The sequence below is a fragment of the Meleagris gallopavo genome, chromosome Z, assembly GCF_905368555.1.
Source record: "Meleagris gallopavo chromosome Z, MGAL_WU_HG_1.1, whole genome shotgun sequence".
Lineage (NCBI taxonomy): Eukaryota > Metazoa > Chordata > Aves > Galliformes > Phasianidae > Meleagris > Meleagris gallopavo.
In genome coordinates this window covers 26,013,444-26,040,243 of record NC_139435.1, presented here as the reverse complement: position 1 = coordinate 26,040,243, position 26,800 = coordinate 26,013,444, and the positions used below count along the sequence as shown (strand labels likewise).

At 38.4% G+C, this 26,800-nt stretch overlaps 1 protein-coding gene across 5 annotated transcripts in view; it reads right to left on the bottom strand.

The window, feature by feature from the left end:
* Nucleotides 1–26,800, bottom strand: part of DOCK8 (dedicator of cytokinesis 8) — an 83,397-nt gene that overhangs the window by 20,013 nt on the left and 36,584 nt on the right. For 3 of the 5 annotated variants that reach the window (XM_085212807.1, XM_085212804.1, XM_085212808.1), the window contains 19 exons: nt 23,504–23,621; nt 22,253–22,323; nt 21,478–21,616; nt 19,833–19,934; nt 19,023–19,118; nt 17,745–17,979; nt 16,677–16,841; nt 16,019–16,194; nt 13,847–13,942; nt 12,502–12,597; nt 11,623–11,772; nt 9,093–9,206; nt 7,906–8,061; nt 5,479–5,618; nt 4,512–4,681; nt 2,796–2,941; nt 1,912–2,094; nt 1,072–1,207; nt 516–603 (listed from right to left, as the gene is read on the bottom strand). In XM_085212807.1, the coding sequence (XP_085068933.1) occupies nt 516–603; nt 1,072–1,207; nt 1,912–2,094; nt 2,796–2,941; nt 4,512–4,681; nt 5,479–5,618; nt 7,906–8,061; nt 9,093–9,206; nt 11,623–11,772; nt 12,502–12,597; nt 13,847–13,942; nt 16,019–16,194; nt 16,677–16,841; nt 17,745–17,979; nt 19,023–19,118; nt 19,833–19,934; nt 21,478–21,616; nt 22,253–22,323; nt 23,504–23,621 (2,577 nt within the window). The remainder of the gene's footprint in view (nt 1–515; nt 604–1,071; nt 1,208–1,911; nt 2,095–2,795; nt 2,942–4,511; nt 4,682–5,478; nt 5,619–7,905; nt 8,062–9,092; nt 9,207–11,622; nt 11,773–12,501; nt 12,598–13,846; nt 13,943–16,018; nt 16,195–16,676; nt 16,842–17,744; nt 17,980–19,022; nt 19,119–19,832; nt 19,935–21,477; nt 21,617–22,252; nt 22,324–23,503; nt 23,622–26,800) is intronic. The other 2 variants (XM_085212805.1, XM_085212806.1) reach the window with 2 other exon arrangements.

Genomic DNA, 26,800 nt, shown 5'->3' with positions numbered 1-26,800 from the left:
CCTATATAGTGCACAAAAGGTGAAATGTATTGATATATCATAACTTACAGCCTGCAACAAGAAATTGTTCACTACAGAATCACCTTCCCATAGCTAACATGTCAAATCCAGCCAAACATATCTAATGTGGAAAACTTACACCACAGTACTGTACACAGCAAAATGTGATAGCAACACCAAAGCAAGTGTCATGGCAAGCCTCACTGGAATATATGATGCATGTACCAATGACTAGTGTTTCTCACTTTGATAATCAAATGGAATAAATGTAGATAACTAAACATCTCATTCAAGTATTTGTGATCTCTGTTATGTCACAGCAACAGTTGGATATTTCTGGTACATACACATTTTCTATTTCTTTTCTAATAACAGAGGAGGAAAAGGATTGACACTGCTGATTTTGTACTAAAACCATCCTAGGAGAAAGATCATAACATTAAAAAAAAAAAAAAAAAAAAAAAAAAAGAACAGCTTGGTTCTAGTAAAAGCAATAACTTTATTAAATGACTTACTTATCTTGTCTCTCATTTGCCTGCCGCCAATGAGTCTGCTCCTTTCTCCACCTCAGGTTTTCATTTAGTCCTGCTGACCTGTCATTGCCTGAAAGTGCAACATATATTACTGAGATTAAAGCACAGGGGCACACAAAAGGACAGGACTCCACTATTTTTCATCTAAGATTTTCTGAACATCAGCTTACTTGATTTCTTCTAAGTCCAAAGCATAAAAATTCAATTTATTAAATGAAACAAATCTTTTGATATTAACAATTTATTCTCACTGATAATTTTGTCATTTGTCGTGGCTTTTGATTAGAAACTAACAATTTCTCAGAATTCATTAAAATCTCTTACTTGGCTTCGTATTCTTCATCTCAGTTATACATTGCATAATTGAAACAATATTTTTAACCACAACAAAACAGAAAAAGCCTACAAGGGAAAGGACTGTGGGAGAGAAAGATAGAGATGAGAACTGGGAGTATGCATAAAGCCCAACAAACACATTTACATCTAAAAGCTTTCAATATCCTCTCAAAAGTGACAGGGGAAAGGTGCTATGAAGTACCAGCTGGTATTCTGCAGCGCTTCATCATTTCTCCTCTGGCTCCTTCACCTCTCAGCAAAGCCTCTTCTAATCTGGCTTTAACGTCTCTGGACTTCTGGAGTGCTTGGTTGCTAACTTTATCTGAGCTTTGTTTGCCCTGAAAGTAAAGTCAAAGCAATCAACACCAATGCCTCCAGCTTTGAGCACAAGTCCAGATTATATCACCCAAACCTTAGACAACAGGAGAGACTGAGAGAGCAGACAGAAAGCAATAAATATCATTAACTAACATACAAATGCTTCTTAAAGGTTCCAGATGAGGAAAGGTAGCATATGTACTGTTCATAAAAAATAGTGATGTAGCTCAGTGCTGTAGAGAGAGAAACTAAACTGCACAGAGGTTATTTCAGACAAGCTCTATCAGAGAGAGTCCTGATGTCCAGACCTAACCCTTAAATAAAGTGTCACCACCAGGACCTTGCTTTGAAACAGGTAGGGTATAAGGAGAATAGCTCCAGTAATGACAGCACCAATTATTTACATTCAGTCATAACTGAAAAACATTAGTAAACTGGATTTGAGTATATACTGAGTATATATTCCCCACCCAAAATAGCTGTGAAACCCTCAAGACATGGGAAAATAATACATTTCAAACCAACTTCATAAGATGTCCTCAAAAGTTTTGCCTGCATTTTGCTTGAAGGCTGGTCTCAGTCATTTTGAATTAGTATGTCTGTTTGTAGCATAGATTAGACAAGAGCTAATTTAACACTTGTCAATAACAAGGTTCCTCTGGACAGCCAGAAAGAAAAAAAAACAACAAAGCATGACAACAAAACCAGGGCATGTTTCACTTACCTTGTATTCAAAGCACGAAACACAAACAAAAAGAAGGTCTAAGATCCTGTTTAGCTGCATGGATGGAAGGTCTGCAATCCATTTCTGTATTAGATTCTGATCAGCATTTTTCATGATCCAGAGGAAACAGATCAGAAGGTTGCGAGTAGTATCAGGACCTAATGTGGCACTCTGTCTGTAGGACTGAACACAGATAAGGTAAAAGTTAGCTGAAAGATAAAAGAATAGAGAGGACATTCAAGTGAAGTAATGTTACTTAAATTTCAGTGGAGTCAAATCTCATGGTAGAGTTTCTGTAAGTTTAACCTCTTCCAGGTTACAGTGATTTTATTTTTGTCACTCTAGGAATGTATGTGACACTAGCTATATGTTTATGAAAAAAGAAGGAAGCACAGAACCACTGTTTGTTAGTTGCCTGTAATTTAAATTCGTTACGATAATTTAAGAAAATATTCTATAACTGATTGCTCCCCTTTTGCCAGTTGTATCAGCCAAATTGCATGGAAAATAAAAACAATAATAAGGAAAGAGATATAGGGGGAAGAAGATGATCTTGAATCTTAAGTCCATGGATTTAGGTGACACTGGCAAAGGGAGGTGGTAGGGGAGTTACAGCAGCACTTGCTGATCTGGAAGCTGGGTGTGCAGATGGCAACAGGAACACTGGAGAAAAAGTGGAATCACTTCTGGTGAGGAGGCAATTAGAAGATTAGAAGATTAAAGGAGAAGATGACAGTAGGAATATGAGGCATTCTTCTGGGGCTAGCAGAAACAAGAAAGCAATTTCTTGTGCATGCAGTTATTAGTCACAAGAAAGGATATGAAGGAGAAAACAAAGATAAAAATGTATGCAAGAAAGGAATCTGACAAAACCCTGGACATACCAAGGACGTCAAAGATGTTCCAGAGCTCCTGAGGTTGAACTGATTCCCTGCAATCGCAAGTGCCACGTTTTGACTGATTGCACCTGCAGACTCCTGTTCTTCTTCTGGGTTTCCTGTGCGCCCCTTTCCACTGCGGGCATCTGAAACTAGATTTAGAACATCCCATTGGGACCTAATCAGCAATTGAGTTGTTGCTGCTCACATTTCACAGTCTTCCACTGAGCAGTTATCTAACAAAATGATTGGCACCTCCAAGTTTATTTTTATTGAACAGCAGAAATTATAGCAATGGCAAGACGGTTTGGAATCATCCGTAAAAACTGTCAAATTGTTCAAATAGATATGGAGAAAGGAGCTGTGCCCAGCAACCTCCAGGTATTTATGGAAGCTGAATTAAAAGCAAAGGCAGTAGCAAACATGAGGTTGGCTCTGAAGTTCAAGGCTAAGCCAGAACTTCACAACACTTAGAAAGAAATGTCCACTCTCAGTCAATTCCAGGTGAAATGATCAACATGAAAGCCATGCATGGGCCTGGGGAAATTTGGCAAGCAATTTAAGGCTGACAGAGCCACTGCTGCCTTCAAATTAATGGACAATTTTAGTTTTAGGCATCTGTTTGCTTCTACTCGGCGCTAGTTCTTGAGATCAATTTCAGTGAATCAGCCAGTTCATAAAAGCTTTGTAAAAATCTCATTAGATTCTGAGCGTCCATTTGTGCTTTCCAAGATGTAGTTTTCAGAGAAACTGACTGATGAGCCAATCCCTGAGTGTTCAGAACATGGTCAGTGACCTCAGATACTGCAGATATTTAAAAAAAAACTCTTTAAAAACTAGCCATACTGGTAGACCTGGACTTCTTTAGTCTGTGGCATAAGGATAATAGTTACATTAGAAGAATGTGGTGAGATTTACTTATATTATATGCAATAAATGTTTTCATGCTATTAGACTGAAAGAGCTCAATAATACATTCCTAATACTAAGTTTTTGTCCAGATATCAAAATGAAAAATATTTTCAGAACCAGGGACAAACGTATATTCTTCAAAGATTGTACTTTTTTTTCTGTAGTCTTTAATTTTTTAAATTAAAGTAAAATGCAATTTTCCAAGTAGCAAAGATTTATTATTTCTCATATAAAAGGTAAAATTGCTATTTTCAGCAGTTTCATACAAACACATTTATAGGAAAAAAAAAATATAAAAATCAACAGCTTAGTTTAAAAAGGCTTAATAACAGAGAATGAAGTTTAAAGTTATAGTAGGTGATAGAAATTTATTTTCTGAGTGATTATTACATTCACCTGAGATGAATTCTGACAACTTCAGTGTCATGTTAACAGTCCTGAGTAGCAATAGAGAAATATAGAAAGAATACAATCCAATTTCTTTAATTGTAATGTAACACAATGCCCATGTCATTCTTGTTTTCTTCCTCACTGTCTGTTAAGCCTATCTGTATCTTAGTTTTTCTTTCAAGATTGCTTTTTTTTTTTTTTTTTTACAAGATTCCACAGATATACCACTGGGTCTATCATTTGTAAGTAAGGACACTAGATTTTTTTCCCTTCTTTAAAAAATCCAGTTATCTGGAAATAAAGAAATACTGTGCCTTGCTAGACTGTGGCAGAATTTCAGTACTTAAGGCAAATTCTTTAAGTCAAATTGTTTAGACAAGTTACTCTAAGGCTGAAAAAGACAAAGGATAAAGGTCTTACTTGTAAAGTCATGGAGCTGTGGCAGTGAATCCAAAATTATACCAACCAATGGGAGGTAGAGAGCAGCAATTTTAATCTTCATCTCTTTTTTGGAACAACGTGGGTCTAGGTCATGGGAACTCAGCAGGCTAAGGATAGCACTGACTGCTTTTCTTTGCACCTTACTAATCCTGTTAACACAAAAAACTGCCATGAGCTCCAATAATGGGTCATGCACAAATTATTTATAGATCAAAGATATAAGAAACAATGTGGACATGGGAGAAGGAAATTAATACACCAATAGTCATTAGACAGTGTCTTCCACTCACAGCAGAGATCCATGTTCCCTGCAAAAGACTGCTCTCTTACATGGCCATAGCATGAATCAACAAGCATCCATGAAAAAATCAGTATGGCAAAGAAAGATGCTTAAAAAAAAGCATCACATTCTGTACAGAGTTAGGCTAAACTCTTAGGCTAAAAAACAGTGGTGCTTTAGAGAGAAGAGCGATTAAAATTTTGAGCTGTGATCTCTATTTAGCCAACGCTACTGCAGCAAATAGTACTCTTTTACTCAGTAACACCAACATACTGCAATAAAGCCGTTTCAGATTGACTCGTTGAAAAAGATTGCAAAGACCATTCTTTTGCTTCCCTTTTCTTCAGAATCAGTCTACATCACAACTCAGTGTGATTGGCATGTTTCAACATCCACTATACTTTTATATCAACTTTCATGAAGATTCATGCAGAAGTAATTCCTTATGGAAGCAACACCGAAGAAGCCTTGCAGGACTCTTAGACTCTGGGCCAAAGACAGAAAATGTTCTTTTTGATAACTCCAGCCAACAATGTCATGATACAAAGTGATTTTGGTTACATTTAGGGGAAACAGGATTTATCCTAGAGTTAAACTATGACCATATCAACAGTTCATTACTGTTGACATGGTCTCATTCTAAAATCTGCAGATTTGGATACTCACCCCTCACAGTCTGCATCCAGTGCTGCTGCCAATTCTGTAAAGAGTAACCCAGTCAGAAAGTGCTGCTGACGGTACTCTGATGAGAGGTCAAACATGCCAGCAATTTTCTGGTCCTGGAAGCTGGAGCAGGAGCTAGAGTTCTGCCGAAGAATAGGATGTAAAAAAAGTAAAAGGATGACTGGTGAAACAAACGTTCTTAAAGATGTTGTAAGGACAATCTAAGTGGATAACAAAGTACCCTTACCAGAGGAAACCTTATTTCAGGCATTGAAAGAAGTCTGGAGGAAAACATCAGTGTGTGAAATAAAAAGCATCAATTTTCAAATGAATTGCGTTTTAGGAGGCAACCTCATCCTTTCCATTCTGTCCAAACAATTCATTTAATGTTATTTGAGATGTAAAATTCCTACCCTGTATCATCAGTTTGGATAGGAGACAAAGCCAGAATTTTCCCCATGTTTAGAATTCTGCGTCGTTCTTATTGTTGCAAAGCTGATGAGGTTGTCCCTCGTAGAAGGGGGACTTTGGGCATCAAAAGTGCTGCATTGTTAAGCTCCTATAATGTCTACCATGGAGGTAAGGTGAGGAAGGGTGTATGAACAGTGTTTCCTTTCGCTCTGGAAAATTTTGGCTGAGCTTGCTGGCAGCTGGCATAATTTAAAGCAGCCTTCAAACTGCTGTAACTTATGGCTATGGCTGATATACAGCTAGGCCAGGAATGGAAAGTTGCTGCTTCTTAGCTTCTCCAATCATAGGTGCCACAGGTCATCTGGAATGTTTTTGTACCTTGATCTGGTGAACATAACTCTTACACTCTACTCCTCAGTGAAGCTACTGGGGTTTATAAGTCTGAAATTTGCTTTTAATTTATATTGTTCAATATTCTCTCCCAATATTTGTGTCATGAAGTAATAGTCCCAAAACCCAAACACATGAAGTAGTAGTATGCCATACTGTGAAAGGTATCTTCCAGCATACTGTTTCAAATGAAGCCTACATCTCTGAGTTGCCCTATATTTTACACTGACCTACCTTAACCTGCTCCCATTTAAAACTTGAGCAGAAGGAACTTTGTTTCTGAAAAGTAACAGTGAGGTGCAGAGCATCCACTTAAGTGAATTTGGCTTCTCTCCACGAATTCCAAAAGATGTATTCGAAAGGCCACATTTCTTATTGAAAATCTAACATTACCTGCATAGCACTCTTGCAGACAGATCAGAATTACTGCAAGGGTGGTCAGTGACTGTATTAAATCATGCAAGGGCTTCAACAACCTTATTTAATTGCTGCAGTTGCACTTCACATGTTACTCCTAAAGAAGAAGAGTTGGTGTTCCTTCAAGGAAGGAATGATCAAAATGGTGCCTGCCCAGCTCTGTCCTGCTATAACCAGCTGGAAGATTTCTGTCTCCCCACATAAGAGCGGAGGAGTTCTATTTCTAGCTCTTTGAAATCTAGTGTGAGAGTTAAACAGAACTATTGTGAAAACCTGATTATGGGACGTTCACACTTTGCTTTCAAGACCAAGAAAAGTTCTAAGAAAATATTAATTACAATTATTGACCTGTCAGAACCCTTGAGGTATGTGATGTAGCAGATCTTAGCATACAACTAATTCTTTGGCACTTTTCAAGTGTCACTTGAAAAGGGAACTATGAATCTGAATTGCTCCATTGGAATTTTGGTTCAAAATTCACTTTGAATTTTGAACATTTGAACATTTCAAAGTTCATTTGAAATTCATGGTTAAAAAGCAACAAATTTTGAATTGCTCAGAGAAACTACAGGCAAAGTAATAGCATCAACTGGGCCACTGGGGAGGAGAGGATCCCAAGAATAGAACACTGATATTTGAAACGGAAAGAGTGATAGTCCTGCTCTGAAGAATGCTATATTCAACAGAAATATATCATTCAGGATATTGAAAATTCCAGTGGTTTTGTCACTAACTCATATAGTTATAGCATTTTCATCTACTTGAGAACTTCAGCTAGAAGGCAAAAGCACTGAAAGTTTGCTGTGTGCTGCCATATGCCATAGCTCTCCAATATACACACTGATACTGAAATATGAAATATTAGCAACTGTGTGCCTATTGCATGCCTGTAAATCAACTCCGTACCTTCAAAGCCATGTTCTTTTTAGATTTCTTATGTCTGCATGAACAACTGTTTTCTTTTTACATGTTTCTAGAGGGGTCTACTGAAGCATTACTGAAGTATGCTTGTGGTACGTTAAGCTTTAACTTGTGTAGGTTCAGTTTTGCAGTAGTGGTCCTTTAAGTGTTTATTGTTTTGCCCCTTTTCTCCCTGATGTAGTGATGGCTCATTAACTCTAACCAAAGCAGCCAAATACAGAGCAACAGAAGTCTTTCTCTACACACATTCTCCAGGTGAAGACCACCTAATACTGGCTGATGGATGCCTACCTGTGAGGACAAAGAGGGTGAAGGAGATGCTGGACTAGAGGCTGAGGTCATGAAGAAGAGGTTTAGATTCAGGTAATGTTCATGGCTGCAGAGAATTCTCAGGAACTCCAGTCTCATGGAAATCAGGGTGGAAAGAGAATTCAGCTTGTTTGAGAGCTAGAGAAACAAATGAAAGTAAGTGCCTTGTTACTGGTATTTGCTATTTAAATTATCATGCAGTGAAATATTCTGTATCCTGTTTCTTGAAATAGAATCAGTCAATTTTAAAAATATAGCCAAATATCCGAGCATGCCTTAAAATGGTCCCTGGTTCCCTATACCTAGCTGTTTTCCATCCATTAGTTGCTCTCTGTTTGGCAGTGGTGGTGTCTTTTTTTCCTCTACAGCTCACTTGCTGGCTTCCCAAGAAAGAATCAATACAATACAATATTTTTGCACAATACTGGGATTATAAACAAACAAAACTTTGCTGAGTCTGCGGCAAATTCACTGAAAGTCAGGTTAGTGAACACAGAACCAGTAGTCTTGTGATCTCCCTTCACAATAACACTGACATTAACATTAATAGGGTTTTGCACATAATATAGGAAACGATGGTAGCAGACACCTTGAATTCTCCTATCTATCATTAGCTGACAGCTTTGCTTGTTGGCAGAAAAGCCGCAACAGGCACTCACAAGAAAGCTTTCCATCTTGAATATAACAATTATTTCATACTAGCGCCTTGCAAACGTGATTTATTTTTAATTTTTGGAGACTTGTAAAGTAATAAGACAAAGGTGGATCATTTTGATCAAACATCCCAAATCTAAATACTGCCTATAACAGCAGTATTTTGGTGAGAGTGCAAAAGCTCTTTAATCTGTGATGTGCAGACTTTGGGGATCCAAAGGCTGATGCTAAGAGACATAAAAAAGAAAGGCAAGAAAAATGGCTCAATGGATACTCTGCAGTGCAGTGTAAGGTATGGCATTTCTAAAAGAATCCTAACCTCCACTCAAATTATTTTCTGCAGACCACAGATCAAAAGAGGTGTAAAGTCTCGTATACATACAGAGGGAAATTTAGTATATTTACCTTACTCTTTAATACAATTCAGAGGATCTCAATGGATAAATGAATCAAAGAGAACAGAATACAAGACTGGCCATGCGCCCAATACAATCCCAATCATGCATAATGCCTACCTGATTACAGTAATGTTTGATGAGATTAAACACAAATCCTCGGTCCATTAAAGAAAGAAGATCATACAGGAAAAATGCCAGGCTGATGTTAATTTTTTCTGCTTGTTCACTTTCCTTAAAACAAACAAACAAATAAATAAATCAAAATGGGAAGGGGGGTAAAATTGCACTTAAAATTCATAAAACTTATGTTAAGATGGAAAACTTCTTAGTATCACTTAGAATAAAAAAATAGCGTAGGGGACAGTTTCCAGAAACATTGTGGAACAGAGAGGACAAGACTGTTTAACTTCTCTAATTTACATGATCTTGTTAAAATTATGTGTATTATTTCAACAGTTACTGCTTTTGGAGAATAAATGGAACAGGAGAATGACCAAGCTTATCTTTGCAAATCTTTGTGTAGGTAACAACTGTAATCAAATTTGAGAGCTTTTCTGAACTTCCTATGGGCTCCAAACTTTTCTATGCCCCTTTCCCCTGTCCTCCATTTGTTTTTTAATTGAACTTCTAACACTACTGAAAATTGTTTAGGCATTCAACATAAAATACTGTTTTCAGATATTAGTAAAAATCTGCCCTAGCTCTGTTGATGGAATGCCAAGTGTTTCATTTACAAATTTCACATCTAAAACTGATAGGAAAAAAATATCAGTATGACAAATCTATGGGCAACTAAACTCCTTTGTATTTACGAGTGGTCTGACTACTGGAGACACACAAAGAACTCCAAGTATCCTCTAAAGTAAGGCTATTTCAGACATACCAAATCAAATAATAACAGCTTGACAACATCATGTACTTGACCAAGAAGAATTTGTGGAGGTGCCTGAGGGGTCTGCACACCCCTCAGAGCTCTATGGTGAGTTCGCTCAAGACAAGGGAGATGATTAATTAAAAACGCTATTGGTGGCTCTAGCAAGTGAGAGCAGGTGTGCAATACCTCAGGGTATTTATGACTTGATTTTTCATTTTTCAACCTTTTTGTTGCTATTGCCATTCAAGAATATATTCATACACATACAGAATATAGAATCCATATAGAATCTATGATCTAGAATTTACATAGCAAAGTAATTTTCTACTGTGTTGGAAAAAAAAACCAACCAGCTTTCCACCAGCTTACAGAGTAGTCTACAGTAAGCCAGTAGCTGCAGAACCTCAGGACAATCTAACATGCTCAACCAGGTATTGAAACATACAGAATATTACTTTGTGGATTTAAAACGTAGACAGGTGTCACATGCTGATGTTCTGTACAACTAGTCAATGACTTAAATTCTGAAAACACTGCAGCAGAATTTTCACGCATAGTTAGACTCTCCCTACTCACTCCATCAAAATTGAAGTGAATTAACAGCCCATAAAAACTTGTGCATTATTCATGAAGAAAGCATAAGATATTACTCTCTTAGCAAAACCTACAGATCATTTTTAATGTAGCATATTTTAATGTAGCATATTTTTATCACACAAATCATTGATGTGAAGATTTCTATGGAAATGTTTTCTGTGCATGTGGATATCACAGAAGCATCTTTTCTTCATCAAAGGATGAAGAAAAAGATGAAGCTTCAGAAAAAACTTTTTGGTTGACAGTAATGGTGACTTCTGCCATTTCTTGTCCTCAGTTGCTGGTTGTGGCTCTTCACCAGTTTCAGTTCCCTGATACAACAGCTAGCCACAGGTGGAGAACTGGACTAAGATCCATGCTGGCTAAGCAGTGATGGGGCAGGTCAGCTCTCCAGCCCAGCTACCCTGTGACAGAACACAGTGCTCTGCATGTACAGTGCCTCTGGCAGACCTGGGGTATGGAAATAAGCTGGCTGCAACAGCACAGGTGCAGACACATAAACTGCCTTTATTTTATGTTCTGAGGAGTAGCAAAAGTGACATCAGTTAACTGAATTGATGTTGAAATATAAATTACATTTCATAATATTTTCAGCTTTATAATCAATTTTGCCAATGAAACTTGTTAAAATATACCAGGAGAAAGAATTACATATGGTTTAGGGTTTATCTCTTGTCTTTGAGTTTCATGTGGCCAGTGTGTCTTTAGAGAGATTGGGATTAAATATCTCATGGTTGGGTTTTGCAGGAAGAAAACTGCCTTCATATTGCAGTCAGGGAAGTCAAATGTGGGGGAAAATGCTGTGCAGTAGGAATGAGTGTAATAGGAAAAGTAGATTAAAGGAATATGCTACACATGGATGCAGCTTGATGCCCTAGCCAACCTGGCATAAGGCAACACAGCTACTGAAAGACAAGAGTTCAGTCTTTCCTATCTCAGAGAAAGGGAATTCCCTCCCACACATGCCTCCCTCTGAATAAAAACAAACTTTCTGCTAAGAGGGCACAGGACCGTCCCTTGCAGTCACAGCTCTCGCTTATGATCTCTGCAACACTATAGCCGCAGTTTTAGTCTAATTCCAGTGATGATCCTGAAAGTACAATGGAATTAAATAAAGCTCAGTGTGATGTAGTGTGAACAGCGAGAATCCACAGTGCTTTTTTTTCATGCTTTTACCTTCTGGGGTTTGACTAGCAGTGCAGCAATCTCAGAAGTAACCACGTTAACTATAGTGGTAATATCATCTTTGAAACGGTCAGAGAACCGGCTTCTTCGTACATTGTCTTGCTTCTCTATACTGTGAACATACTGAGCCATACTCTTTATCTGCAAAGCAATAAAGAAAAAAGAGAAAAATATAACAAAGTGGAGATAAAACTCTTCTCTATGTTAGTCCATGGAATAAGAGTTTCCACCTGTTTTTCCCTCAACACAGTCACTCTCATCTTTCTCAGAGACCCTTGATAAATCCTACCTTTATTGGCAAGGACACCAGAGAGCCTAGGGCCTGAACACAGATAGTCCTGTTCATGTTCATACTGTGGCTCAGATCACCCTCACCCTGCCCCTGCTGCTTGTAGCTTCTGTTCTTTGTGATGACAGTCAGGGGAGGATATTTCTGGAATTAATTCCTACTCCTTGATCTCTTGTGTTGCATACCTGCTTCCAGTGGAAACCAGTATGTGAACAAAACTTGCAGTGACATCAGTCACCTCAGGGCTCTGTGACACTGACCTTGGGTAGCCTTGCTACTGCACATATGTTATTAACAAAGTGAAAGAAATAGGAGCAGAAAAGGAGGGAAGGGATCACTTTGACATCTGTCACCCAGACTTCTGCAAGCTGTGGACTACCGCACAGATAGTTGGTGTGGGATTTAACTGTCACAGGCTCTCAGTAAGGAATGGGGGTGAATATAGAGAATTCTTCAATTGTGCTTCCATTATCTGGAACTTATCACAGTGGGGTTAGTTAGCTGAAGACATTATAGTCCAACTAAATCAGTGCCTGCATTTCACCATCCACTTGCTACAAAACATCACTGATAAATCTTACCAGGAGCTCAAAGAAGAACCAGGCATATTTGAAGACAGCCTCTCTCACCATACCCGTGCTGACCACCATCTGCAGTGCCAGCTCCTCATGGAAATGCTACGTAATAAACAGAGAGTGATCAGAAATGGTCTTTCACCCAATTCGTCTTTCATTTTCAATCAATTCCCAGCACTTGCACCTTTAACAGTCCCCATAATGGAGAGTAAGCAGCTAGACAGGAACACCCGGACATCTGACAAAAATGACACATAAGGAATAGCACTACGGGCTCTAGGACTCATTCTGCTGTGAATCCAGACATCTGAGCTGGAAAATGTCTTTTGTCTATCCTCAGATTATTGGCTGTGTGCCTGACAGTGAACAGTCACACGCTCCTCCTGAGAGCTTCTGCTTAGCATGTTTGTGTTTTTGAGAGAACATACAAGATTATTTCTGTGCTGGGAGAGAAGGCCACAACAACAATCACAGCGAAGTTTGCACAGAGGTGTGTAGTGAAAGACCATACTCTTTGCAGTGATGTGCAACCACAAGACTCCTAGTCCCAGTGACCTAAACTTTGAGAAAACTCAAATCTGGACTAAGCACGTATTGTAATACCTATTCTCTGTTCCTAATACAAACAATAAAGCCAGTGAAATCTCTAAGCCTATTTACATTCAATAGGACACGTAAATCTAGCCAAGATTTAGATTGGGTATAAACCCCTATTTTTTTTTGGCCTAATTCAAATCAATAAACAGAAATAAGAAAGAAGTGCCTCTTAACTGCAACATAGATTCTAGACTGCCCACTGTAGATTTTCTCCCCGTTTCTTCATCCAAAGCTTCCTCAATGCCAAGCACAAGATACAGCTCTGGAAGAGTTAGCTATCTGCTGTGATATGTTTTATGCTATTAAAAAGCTGTTTGGGAACGCAGACTCAGAATAAGGAGGAATTAATTGATTCTACATGCTACAAAAAAGGGAAAAGTAAAATATTCCTTACAGAAGAAGTATATCTGAATGCAATTTACTGCAACATGTAAAGGCAGGTATCCAGAGCAAAACAGCAGTGAAAAAACATAGAGGTCTTAGTACCCTGAGAAAGAGAGCAAAGGGAGGATACAGACAGGCTGCTACTTGTCTAAATCTGTCCCACAAAAAGAATCTAAAAATTCCAGAACAGAGTCAGAAATCTTTGGGCAATATTTACCCATAGATTTAACATTCCATCACAAACTCCTTGTTCAATAAAACTGGTTATTATTTTGTTCTCCCTCTCCTCCTTTCATGCTAATTACAAGCACTGCTCGTGGAGGCTCCAGATTCTGTTAATCTGTCACTCTCACACTCAGTAGTAAGCTACCTTTTTACTGGATGGTCTTGGGTTTGCACATACACCTGGCGTGTCATTTGTTCCTTCAATGTAAAACGACATCCGACTGGAGCTGTGATCTGCAGGCTGGAAAATGGCCAGAAAAAATACACACACACATTAATGCATAGCCTAAGCTAATTAACAGATTAAAAATCAAATCAGTGTTTTCTTGGAAGGTAGATACAGATGTTCACCTGTATGGGAACTGCTGAATCATGGTCTGAACCTCTGATTGATCCCCTGAGGTGAGCAATGAGTCAGCCTTGGAAGCACAGGTGAAGGCAATTTACCTATTTAAGAGTTGACTACGAGTGGGGAAGGATCTCTTTCTGGAGATCCTTCCTTTGGAGTTTTGCAGTGAGCCCAGGACAAGGGTAAGCATTCTATCTATTCTCTTTTGTATAATAACCTGCTTAGCCAAACTCCCTGGTATATTCCATAATTATAACATCTGTACGTTCACTGATTATACATCACCCAAGCATTTTTTGTGTGCTCTCCTCTCCGATTCCCTTCCCCAGAGGAGGTCAAAGACCACCTGAATTTGGCAGATGCAGGAGACCACAAATGCCAACGCTGCCATCATGTGACCGATTTTAGCACCACAGCTGTGTTTTGGAAACTAAAATTCATCCTTTCAAGGTAACAGTCATTAGGGTTTATTAGCTAGTTCTATGTCCTAAATTAACTAGGATTATTATTCCTTTCATTAAAAGTGAAACCAATTAAAAGGTAGTGAAATGTCAGTAGTTGCCTAAGCATTGATAAACTAAAAATTTATAGTGTGATAAAGCTGTAATACCACATGTTCTAATATGTACATATTTGAAGAAAAAACAAACAAACAAACAAACTCACCCTGAGATATTTTCTTTTTTCTCTTTTCTTTTTTTTAGGACAGACTACATCAGAAATCCATGAAGATACTAAGTTCAAATCGACATTATTAAAAATTGCTATGGGTGAATATGTATACAAAGAAATCAAATAGACTGGCAAATTCTGTGCACCTTACTAGCTCTGGTTTAATTTAGGAAATTAAACCATCTGATTATTCAATGGGGGGGGAAAAAAAAACAACAACAAAACCTCAAAATGTTTCTGAAAATAACTTGCTTGGGAAGCAGTATTCCACGTATATAACACTCACAGAAAAAGGAAGGAACACATGGTTCTGAGATGCTGCAGAGATCTGTCTGGATTGCAGCTCACAGCAGCCTCCTTGCACAGGGGCAAAATCCTGCAGCTGTGAGAGGCAGGGCTTCTGAGCACCTGCTGATTTTGCTCCTGCTAAGGTTTTGTTTTCCTCAGTGAGTTGAACTTAGCCATCCTAAAAAGCTCTGAGAAGAGCTCAGGGTGTTGCAGACCAGCAAGTACCCCAGATGCCCCAGCGGGAAACAAAATTCTGCTTCTCAGTTCCTCCTGTCCTATCCTGCAATTTGTTGGTGACAAATGTGGTTCTGGATAACAAAGAGGAAGCTTGTGTTTCACTCTGCAGCTGAGTTTATTATCTGGAAAGACTCTTAAACAGAATCTTCACAGGGCGTCTGTACTGTAGACAATATCAACTCACAGGATTGCTGTTATGTATGTTGCCTAATTGTTATTTTTTTTAAGTTGGAAGTAATTTACCACTAAGCAGGCTCTGTGAATAAAAAAATAGCAATAAAAAGAATGAGAAGGAACCAGAATAAATTATCAATGTATTTTAGAAAATCTATTTCCTTCCCAAGGGTTCTTCATCCCTTTTAGAAAGCAAGCCTGTTCCCACTATAGACAGCGGCAGTCTTTTCTGACACTGATTCTGCAATAGCTAGATCAGCTCCCCCTGAATGCTCCAGGAAATAATGTGAAAAGAACCTAAATCTCAGGATGAACAGGGGACTGGGGCACCTTCAATAAGGAAATCCTTCTGTGGAGTGCCTAAATCTCAAACTTAGTCAGAGATGTTAACTCTTATTTTCTTCACTGAAAAATACATCAGAATTTAGCAAAAAGAATGTAACATGTACATGCCAAATTAGACAAACAGAGAATGTTTCTGGTGATACATACAGTGTATTCACAAGAAGCATGTCCAGCCTTCAAAGAAAAAAACCTGGATTCCTAGATCCAGTTTTGGCTCATACGCTTCTCAGATGCTTGATTTCCCCCTCTTACCTTGGATGACATGATGTTTTTGACCTCTTCATCAGCAGCTGACTGTGTAACCGTGATGTCAGGATTGCTGCAGCTTATCACTCGGCTCTGCAGGAGTTTACTCCCGACGGACACTGCAGAAGTGCGCCCAAATGTGTAATAACGAGACTCCGTCAGAGCAGCACTGCCCCCTGCACCTGCCCACGGGGAGATGTTTGAACTAAGACTGAAGGACATAGTAATATGAGGCAAACATGAGATTCGAGCCAGCTCTGCTCTGTGCTGCACAGCATCAGCAGCATGAAAAGCACAGAGCTTACAAAAATCTCATCACCAACTGCTCTGTTAAATTACACAGGCATTGAATAACAAGGTACAGATGTTTTGGGATTCTGCAGCACATAAGCTGACAATGCGTGCAGCATTGAAAGCCGAGGGCTTTCTCAGCAGTAGCACTGCTGCATTATCTTTTTCTTCCTGCTATCAACTCTTTTTCAATCTGCTGTAGATTAAGATAAGACTAATGTGCTGAAGCAAGTGCTATGTTTGAAAACTACGCAGTCTGAGTACAAGAAGTTCTGATTTGCTCTTTTGAAGGCCAGTTGTCTATGTCTCAGAAGCACCATGATGAGCAGTGTGTATAAAGAGAATTTTTTTGCAATTATTGCAATGATATTACCTAATTTTGGCACTTCTTTCTGGGGGTCTGGCAGGCGAAATACATAGTAGACGTATGATGCCAGGAGGCAGTTCCTCCCGTGCTGATCTTTGCTCAGGTCTTTGCTGTTGTGGAGACTGTTCACTATTGCAACCACAGATTCAAAGGCAAACTGTGAGAAGTTGGCTGTGAAACAAAAGGCAAAAATTAGTCAGCCCTGAAGGAAATAATATATTTAGATCATGGCAATCCTTTTAACAATAACTAATTTTACATGCTTTAAATCACTCCTTAACAGATTAATAGCTGTAGAAAGCAATAGTTACACAGGGCCAGACACTAAGTCCACATAAACCAAAAACCTATCTTCAACAGACTCACTTTCAACCCAATCACTACTATTTCACCACATGGTGCTATGTAAAAGCAGACCCTTACTGTTCATGACAATTTCTAGCAGCCTTCAGGTACTTCCTAAAAAAATCTGTTTAAAGGGCAATAATATCGATTCTTCTCCAGCTGATAGAAACATACAAGCTACCAGGCTTTTCTTCTAATATTTTAGTGGATGACAAATTTTGGCTACCAAAATTAATTAGGAAATCAGCTTCACCACTGTCTTCAAGTATGCCTTTCTTCCACATTTAACATAGTTAATGAGCAGTTGACAGCTTCAGTAACAGAAAAACATCAGTGTGCATGACTAAATCCCGTTTCTGGGTCCACCCAATTTTGGCTAAAGATATTTGGGAGGATATAATGCAATCATCAATATCAGCTGTTGAACAGTTATTTAACTGCTGCTTTCCTCAGAAAGCAGTTAAAACACCACCCTGCTTCTGTCTTGTATCTCCAGATAAGTAACTATTAAGATTTAAAGTACTTCTGTAAGGGAGTTTGTGCAGGGAAGAGAAGCACAAACAATTTCATCAAATCTGATTAAACTGTGCAATGAAACTGTGTCCATAGAAGCCCATCTACTTCTGTACTAGCCAAAGAGTAAATGTGACCCTGGATATCTGGCAAACTTTTCCACATCTCTAGTTTGCTTGCAGTACCAAGGAAAATAAGTAAAGGATCATTAAATACCTGTCTGGCCAGCTATGACCATAGGCTGTACAGCCAGCTGGAAAAGTTTATCTAGTACAAGATGTAAAAATAAAACAAGAGGTTCCAGTCGTGAAGAATTCAAACAGATAATGCTGAGTTTCAGTTCGTGTTCCAGAGTAGCCTCAGTGATCTTCTGGTCCATTAGTCGAATTGGGAAGGTCACTTGACTTTCTAGAGAATGGCACAGAGTGAAGAACTTCTCCAAGTGATTGTCCTGCAAATATGGTGCACTCACAGTTAACAAAGCTGATATAATTTAGCCTGCTACTTGATAAGCAAAGCTTGATTCCCATCTGATGGGGAGAGAAAATACTTATATGCCCCTGGCTTACAGAGGCAGATAGCTCTAGAGATCAATTTCTCAGTCAGTTGCCACAATGTTCTGTTTGTTCCTTTTCAGCTGACTCAGATTCAGATTGTGGTTAAATCAGATTAAAAGCAGAAAAGGTAAAGTCTGCAGTAAATTATACTGTTTATTCTTTCTGATGAAACTCTGAGGTCTAGACCTCACATCAGAGGTCTATAGACTTTTAATTATTATACTTACTAAGGTCTTTTCCAACCTGAGCAATTCTGTGATTCTGTAGTCCCTCTGCAAGTTATGTGCCTTATAAATATGTCCTATTTGTATGTAAAAAGTGTGCTATCAGAATTAACCAGAACAAGATGATGTAGGAGACACTGTGAAATACAGTGGAACAAAATAAAGCTGTTGTGCTTCAGATCCCAGTAAAAGTGGGAAGCCTTCAATTTTCTACTACATTTAAGTGATCAGAATCTTAGATCTCAAAGTTCCCATTCAGCATTAAGTTAGTATCCCTACACATGGATGGCTGAGCTGCCATCTGTGTAGAGTGTTTTGGCAGCCTAGCTGACCCTGGAGGGAGGGGAGATGATGCTGTGCTTTCTTCAGCTGTTGGACACTTTGCCTCAGAGAAGAGAACATGCACACTGCAGAAACTGGCACTATACCCTACCAGTGTTCTTCACATCAGATCTCTGTTGAGCTGAGAGGAAACCAGGCTCCTTACTGTTTGATTTGACTTGCTGCTCAGAGTGCTTATTTGTACACTCATACCAGTGGATTTCATTCACTGAAAATAATCAAGTTCTTTCCACAGCTGTAAGACAGCAGGAACTTTTCATTTGTTTTCAAACCTGTGGGGGCTTAAACATCTCTAGTTCACAAACTTCCTTGGTCAGAATGGGCCATGAATGAAATGAAACTACAGTTGCACGTTGCTTTTGATGCATTACCTGGGTATGAACAGATGAAACAGCTTGCACTTCAATATTGAAAACACCTTTGTGTCCTTCAACCCATTTGATAGGTGGTGTCTGTGATGGAACTTTCTATGGTAGAAAAGAATGACAGGAATCACTGTATTTTAATAATCTAACAGAAAGCCTGTTTACATGCGTCTCTAAGATCCTAATGCTATTCACTTTACTTTAGGCATCTAATTCAGTGCAGCACAGAGGACCATAGCTAGGTGTCTTTGTTCTCATAGGTCAGATGAAGAGAATTTCATTCCTTAAAGAGGGAAATTTCGAGCACTTCAGCTGAATGCCTAGAACAGACAGTGTGAATTTACATCTTCTGTGGTTAGAAGTTCACGGCCAATGCATGCCAAAGGCACTCCTTAGTGACACAGCACAGTTTTAAAGACAGAGGCAGTTTTCTACTCGCCATATTAGCTCAGAGGGCAGCTTCCTGCTCTAGTAGCAGCACCTGAATCCATGTATCCTCCCTCTCCCACACTGCCACAAAAAATGAGTAAATCATCTTGTAAAAGAAAGCAAATTATGAACCTGACAAACTCTAAATAAACGTATCAGTGGTTAGACAATTCACAAGGATTTTTGAATTAATAACTTTAAAAAACACAATTTAACAATACATAGTAACACCAATTAAAGTAATAACAACACTTTTCTCTAGAGCTTTACCCTTTTGAAGTACAGAAAGGGGCAACTGTCCAAAAACAGACAGCTATGTTGGATTGTAAAATTCTCATGATGTCCTACACTGCAAAAACACTGTCTTTTCATAATTTTCTTTGTTACCTCAGGAGAGTGAATTGAATAGTGGAATGGTAGCTTATCCAATGCAACAGGAAGACAATAATGTCCTGTTTGAAGACGATCATTTAACAGAATTGGCAGCCACTGAAACAAATGAAGAGAAAATGCAGCAATATTCATGACTGTATATGATTAGAGCTATTTATCTAATCTGTTATGTATAGTCAACAGAACAAGAAATGAGATATTGACCTGAGTTTCTCTGCTCCAATCCATTAAACAGTAATTTCTTTGCATTTTAAATTCATGGATAGCTACTGTAGAAAAATGTACAAGACTGCTTTACAAACAAACTCTTCTGAAAACAGAGAGCTTTTCATGTGTGACATATGTTTTTCTAATAAATCCTATCAGAATAATAGGTCCCATGCTTTTATTTGAAAAATAACTTATCCTGAATAGATTGATATTTGGCTTTTTTTTTTTTTTAATCCCACCCCTAGAGGTGTTCAAGGCCAGGCTGGATGGGGCCCTGAGAAGCCTGATCTGGGGCTATAGCAACCCATGCTAGGAGGCTAGAACTGGGTGATCTTTAAAATTCCTTTCAACCCAAGTCATTCTATAGTTTTGTGAAGTAAATCAAGCACAAGTTTTGAACCTTAAAAGTTCAAGTTTTGCTATGGACAAATTGAACATTTTTGGTCACTGCTACCCTGAGGATTAAGGCTATGACCCATCAGAACTCTGCAATGACATCTGGACATACTTTGCTCCTGTTTAAATCTGAAAGAGGCTGTGGAGTAGCACAGGGCAGAAACACATCATGTTTAGATGAGTAGGCATTTGTGGCATCTATCCACAAAAGAAAGCCTGCTTGAGAGGACTAGCAGTACTGGAATCAAAAGCATACTAACCTCGTAGCATGAACACACGGATAGTATTTGTATGGCTCTCCATGGTTCAGTAGCACTAGAACTTTTTCACATCTGAAGTAATATCATCATCTGTGCTTTCTTCTTATTCTAAAATCTCTCCAGTTAAAAATATTTAAAGAAAAATGACACTATGCTACAATATGTGTTTCTCAAGCTAAAACATGCTTGTTTCAACATGAAGATAAGTGAATTTAAGATAACTGAATTTTAGTATCTAGATATTTTCATGGCTTTTGATTTTAACAAGGGTAAACGACAGTTTTTATGTAAACAATGTACCATATAAAACTTAATTCAAAATATTATATTGGGTGTCACCTCATGTGTGAACATGTTACATAACAGTAAGTAACAATTAATTGCCTTTTTTTTTCAGCAAAAAGAATTTAACAATTCTTCCTCTACAATAAGGCATTGCTGTTGCAAATATGTAGGTGTATACTTAATTTCTGTGCTTTGGGTAAATTCACCAACTTCATAGATGCTTACCAATGTAATAAAAGTTATAAAACTGAGATGTAACAGCACAAGCTGCATATGAATTTATTGTGTCTGTACATTTAACGGATGCATGAGCACGCCCTGCAGTATGTGTTACTTGTTATGATGTATAACTGTAACCAGAAAGGGAATGCATGGCAAAATCCTTGATAAGTAAAGAGTCTATCTGCATGGGATACATACCCACACATCTAGCCTCTCTTCTCCCCTCCCCTCCCTGCCCCATGCACACACACATTTATATCACTTACTGAATACCCAATGAGAGTTTCCACAGATGCTCCTTGCTTTGGCTGGCAGCTGATATGATAGAACGTGAACAATAGATGGTGTTTCTCTGTGAGTTTTGCTGGCAGTTTTATTTTCACCTCTTCATAAAAGTCAGGAGACCTGTTTAAAAAAATGCCATGCATATTTTATAGCAGAAGGCATATTTGTCAGCAGGCTCCCAAATGCTATAGTTAAGAACTGCATAGATCCTAAAAACAGCCTTCAGATAAGTCATGCAAGTGAAGTATGTATCTCTGTGGACACTGTTATGATCTATCTACAGTTTTGAATCAGGACGAGTTTGATGCAAAATGTATAAGCCAGAATATTTCAGTATTATCTACCTCCTTACTTTTAATACCATTCAATTTTAATTTGTGGTTTCAGCATAGTTACTGTATAAAACCTATATCTTGAATTTGCATTCATAGGAGAGAGCCCCTTCAATTCTTTTGTATCTGTGAATAAATCAAGGTGAATGCTTTTATAAAGCTGCTGCTTCCTGCTCCTGTTCCTTCATCTTCAGACAGGGAATACTCTTGACTAGTCTTTAAAGAGCTAAAAACAAGAAAAGCAACAGTCACTTATGCAAGTGCATGTAGTAATCCAAATTAGGTATTGACAAATACTCATAAAATGTAGAAGTTTAAAATAGCTTATTACCATCATTCTTTGAGTAACTAATATTGGCTGAGAATTACGTAAAAAGGTCACTCTTAATACATCTAAAGTTATAAGAATAACAACAATGCTTACTTGTTATGGTATGTGATAGCTGTATATATCTCTTGCACAAATTCTGGACCTGAAGATTTTCCAAAAATTACCTGCATTAATAAATGAAAGTGAATACGGTCAGATCTAAAACATTTAATTGTTATCATTCTGTGTCAGTTTTAAGACAGCATATAAAGGTGGATAATGATCCTTCAATTTGATCTTTGTGTCATCATTTGAGCATGATGACACAGAAGTGTTATTAGTTGGCATCTTCCTCACACAACATGCAACACAAAACACCAGGAAGATGGATCAGGGACATCTTACATTACATTCCCCAGTAATGCAAAAGTTAGAAACTTCAGGAATGCAGTTGTGATAAGCCTCCTGTGGACTATCATATTGCTTTTAATTACATTCTAAGTGATCAATTAAATTTTTTTGAGAAGTTTATTTTTCACTTCTATCCTGTTTACGTAGGGTGAGATTCAACCCACCTTACCTTAGAGATCCACAGCTCCTTTACATTCAGTGGTATTTGACTCACTTTAGCCTCCATGAAAGGGTGCTGGAATGCTGTAACTTTAAAGGGTCTCAGAGAAATGAACTGAGATAAGGGAATCTGCACAGCAGAAGCTGGTATGTACTGATGTGAAACCCACACTTACAGTGCACAGTGATGCCAGATAAACTGCCTTTCCCCAGGCATTCATCAAAATCTAACAGTGATATGAGCAGAATGTAAAAAAAAAAAAAGGCCACATAGCATTACATAAAACATTCACATGGCACAGCGTCAGCTCTGGAAGAAAATATGACCTAGGAAAACATTGAGCCGATGCTCTGATTTCAGTTCCCAGTGCATCTGGGGTAAGGAACATGCCACTGTAAAGTGCACACTGTGCAGCATCAGCACATTCAAAAAGGTTAGCCAGGTGTCAGTCCTCAAGACAACAAATTCTTGGGGTAAAGTTCTTCACAGTAGCACTTCAACTCATTATTTTTAACACAACTAAAATTACAAAAGGTGCTATCTCAATCTCATTCTCAAAAATCCACTGACACACTCCGAAAATTTCCCCAAAAATGCAAGTGAAGCTGATGCCTACAAGAGCTAGAACTACAGGGCTGATGCCTGCAGACTTTCATAAGCTTTCTGATGTCAGTTCTCTTAAGGTCCCCCTACAAACTGTGGCAACGTGGAGTAAAAAGTAAGTTGTCTTTTCAAGAGGTTCCTGAGGACAGCACCTGAGCAACAGTTTCCTACACATGATCAGCATTTATTACCGGCATTGCACAGGACGGGTCTTCACCACACATAAACTGGATCTTGATGGTAATGTTTCTTGCAGAAGCTGGTCGGTTAGCAAAATTCAGCCTTTGGGGGTAAACATAGAGGAGATTTCTGGAAGAAAGAGAAATAAGAAAAAGCTGCTAAGTAGCAAGGCTTTCAAAATGAAGTGCACAAATTAGCATTTTGCTAATTTCTGTTCCTGTTCTTCAGTATCGTCCAGATAGTTAAAGGTTTGGGAAAACTCTTTTACCCAAGTCCTCAAGGAAAATGTAGGTTCTTGTTGTGACATAAAACATCCTATGTTGACTGTTTCTCATATGGTAAATGCATATGAGAGGGTAGTCTTCCTAGCTCTCACTTTTTCAGACATATGTAAAATGAAATAATATATTTGCTTGATGTAATGAAAAGCAGAAGCCTCTCAAGAAAGCAGCTCCTTTCTCAGCTACAAAGAATCAGGTTTTGAAAGCACTATGGAATCACTCAGAGGTGACAAAAACAAGCAAACCAGGAAATGAACCCACCAACATACCATCCTAAGTTATAGCTTGCATTTCTAGATTATGTATATTGAAAAGCAGTATTGATGATTAAATGTAAACTAGAAATTTTAACCTGTAACTCTAGAAGCCAACTAGAAATGAGTCTCTGAACACATTTTTTTAGTAATTCTTTAAAATACATCATACTTTCCCATTTACTAGCTATTTAGTAGCTTCTATACATGGGTAAAAAAGAACCTTTAATTTTTGTGGCATACAGATGGTCTTCTGAGTTCAAGACTCATTCTGACATAACAATGCAAATGTAAATACAAAACTTTTTCTACACTAAAGACTGTGGCAGGTCTGAGATTTCAGCTAGATCCAGCTTGCACACATTCTCGAACTGTGATTATGTCTATTTAGTGTGTCTCTTGTTATCCTGCTCCGGTGTAAGATTCTTATTCTTTGTCTTCATAGCATAAGAAATAAGATGAATGCTGGTGGAACCATGTTGGTTTCCAGTGAGAAACAATAACAGGTATTCACAGACTTTCATCTTTGCTTTTTGTCTGACAGTCAGAAACTACACACAAAATTAACCTGTCCTCATCACAGTACGTCGTCAGCACCATTGTGGAGCAGTTTTGGAGAACACTGTCATTAAAACAGATGGTCTGTCTTCCTTTTGTTGCAATCCAAGATACTGGAAAAGTACTCCTTATTGCCTTGTGTCAAAAAGTGACAGTGATTTTCAGTTACACAGTACAAGCCACTCTACCAACCAACACACGCTATGTGACGCATGGCATGTCTTAGCAAACAGATCAGTATGTAACTTGCCTTTCCTTTTGTTCAGCACAGTACTCCTGCCTGCAACACTAATGCATTTTCTTCCCTAACCTTCTTAAATGGCACTTTCAGCTCTGCCAAATTCTCTCCAAGATAATATTAGGAAAAACTAAGTGAAAGTGAGAAATATATTGGTAACCTCCACTGGATTATGTTAGGGGGGATGACATATTAAATGAAGGATATTATCAATATTACATCTGTCAGAGATAAAGAAATACCTTAGGGGATGCTGCATAATCCAGCCATTGCTTCATTAATCTGCAGCCCAGCAGAAGATGTCACAAATCCCCATAATGTCCCTGAGCACCAATTTTTACATTTACGTGTGACTTGAGATGAAAGATATGCAAAATCACAGAGAGCTCTCTGCTGACTACACAACCAAAGAAGCATTATTCCAGTGAGCACTGTGCAGAAGAGGTAAAGCTTGTGCCATTTATGCTCAAGCAGTTTTAGGGACCTTGCTTACATGCATATTAAACCCATCAATGCTGAGGAAGAACAGAAGTAAACCCTGACGCTGAGTATCAGGCAGCGATGAAAGTGATGAAAAGCAGGAAGCTGGGGAGATGATCAAAAGAGTTTCTTCACGCTGCTCTAGGGACAGGCATACACATCAGGTCTTTTGGTGACCTGACCAGAGTGCTTCTTCCTGCCAGCAACAGTCCCCTCCAACAGCCTGAGAGCCTGAACATTTCCATGCAGCAGTTAGCATCGCCCTCAGGATGTGGTGAGCCCCAGGAGGCCACATGTTCCTCTTACGGCTCAGTGCTGAGAGGAAGTCTTCAAGCAACATGCCACAGCAGCTGCTGTCTGTGATTAATGCTGGTGTGACTATACTTCTTCTCTCACTCCCCCTACAGAAAGTACCTCCAGATGCAGGCAGATGTGTTCACAAGAAGCAAAAGAGACATTCAGGAGTCAGTACAGGTCTACAAAGGCCACGACACAACATCCAACATCAATCCAACATGACAGTTCCACACTGAACCAGTTCTAGGTGAAGCACTAATTCAGTCTGATCCTCTGGGTCTGAGGCTGACCCAGCACAATGACTGTGAGGTAAAAGGCTATTTCAGTGCAGGAAAACCAAGGTTCCGCACAGGACACCATCAAACAATTCTAATTTTAATTTGCTGATTTTTCTACTCTTTATGGAGACCTAGCAGTGATGATTTGATCATCTCCCATGGTCAAAGCAACAGAAACCAATATTCTGCCAAAACAAAATCTATGCACAGTCTTCAACATTGCTGTCTGTAATTACTGGCTGTGTAATATGTGTGTAACGTAATGAAATCCTTCTCCTTGCTAAGTTACACAATATACAAAGTTTCACAAACGCATCTCAAATTTCTAAACAATATTAGATGTGTTCACTGATGACTGCAATAAGAAAACCATGAATAAGAAAAGCCAAAATAGGAGCAGTCAGTCATTACTGATAAAAACTATAAATTGTTTATGAGCAAACATATCCTACTTAAGAAACTGGAAACAAAAACTGATACACCTATTAGTCATGACTTTCAATCTTTGATGATTCCTCTGTTTCTACTCTTTTGAGAGAGGGATCTTCAAAAAAAATGGTAAATCACAAATACTTTATCAACGTTGCTGATTTTTCCATGCACTGACTAGAATAAATGGCATGACGAGAGAATATTTTCAAAAGGATGTGTCTATACCATATATTCTAAAACTTAGTAAAATTTTCTTCTAGTTTGGATAAGTTTGAATGATTTTTCTCACGTGCTAAAATTAAGCATTAAACAGATGGCCAGACTACATTACGTTTTAGGTGAGAGTGATTGTTTAATTCGTCAATTAAATTATCATTGACATGAAAATCTTAACAAATATTCTGCTACATTTTTAGTCAGAGCGTAAAAATTTTCCCAGACAAACTGAGTGGTAGGTCAGGTAATAAAATCAGATTCCTTAAGATTCAAA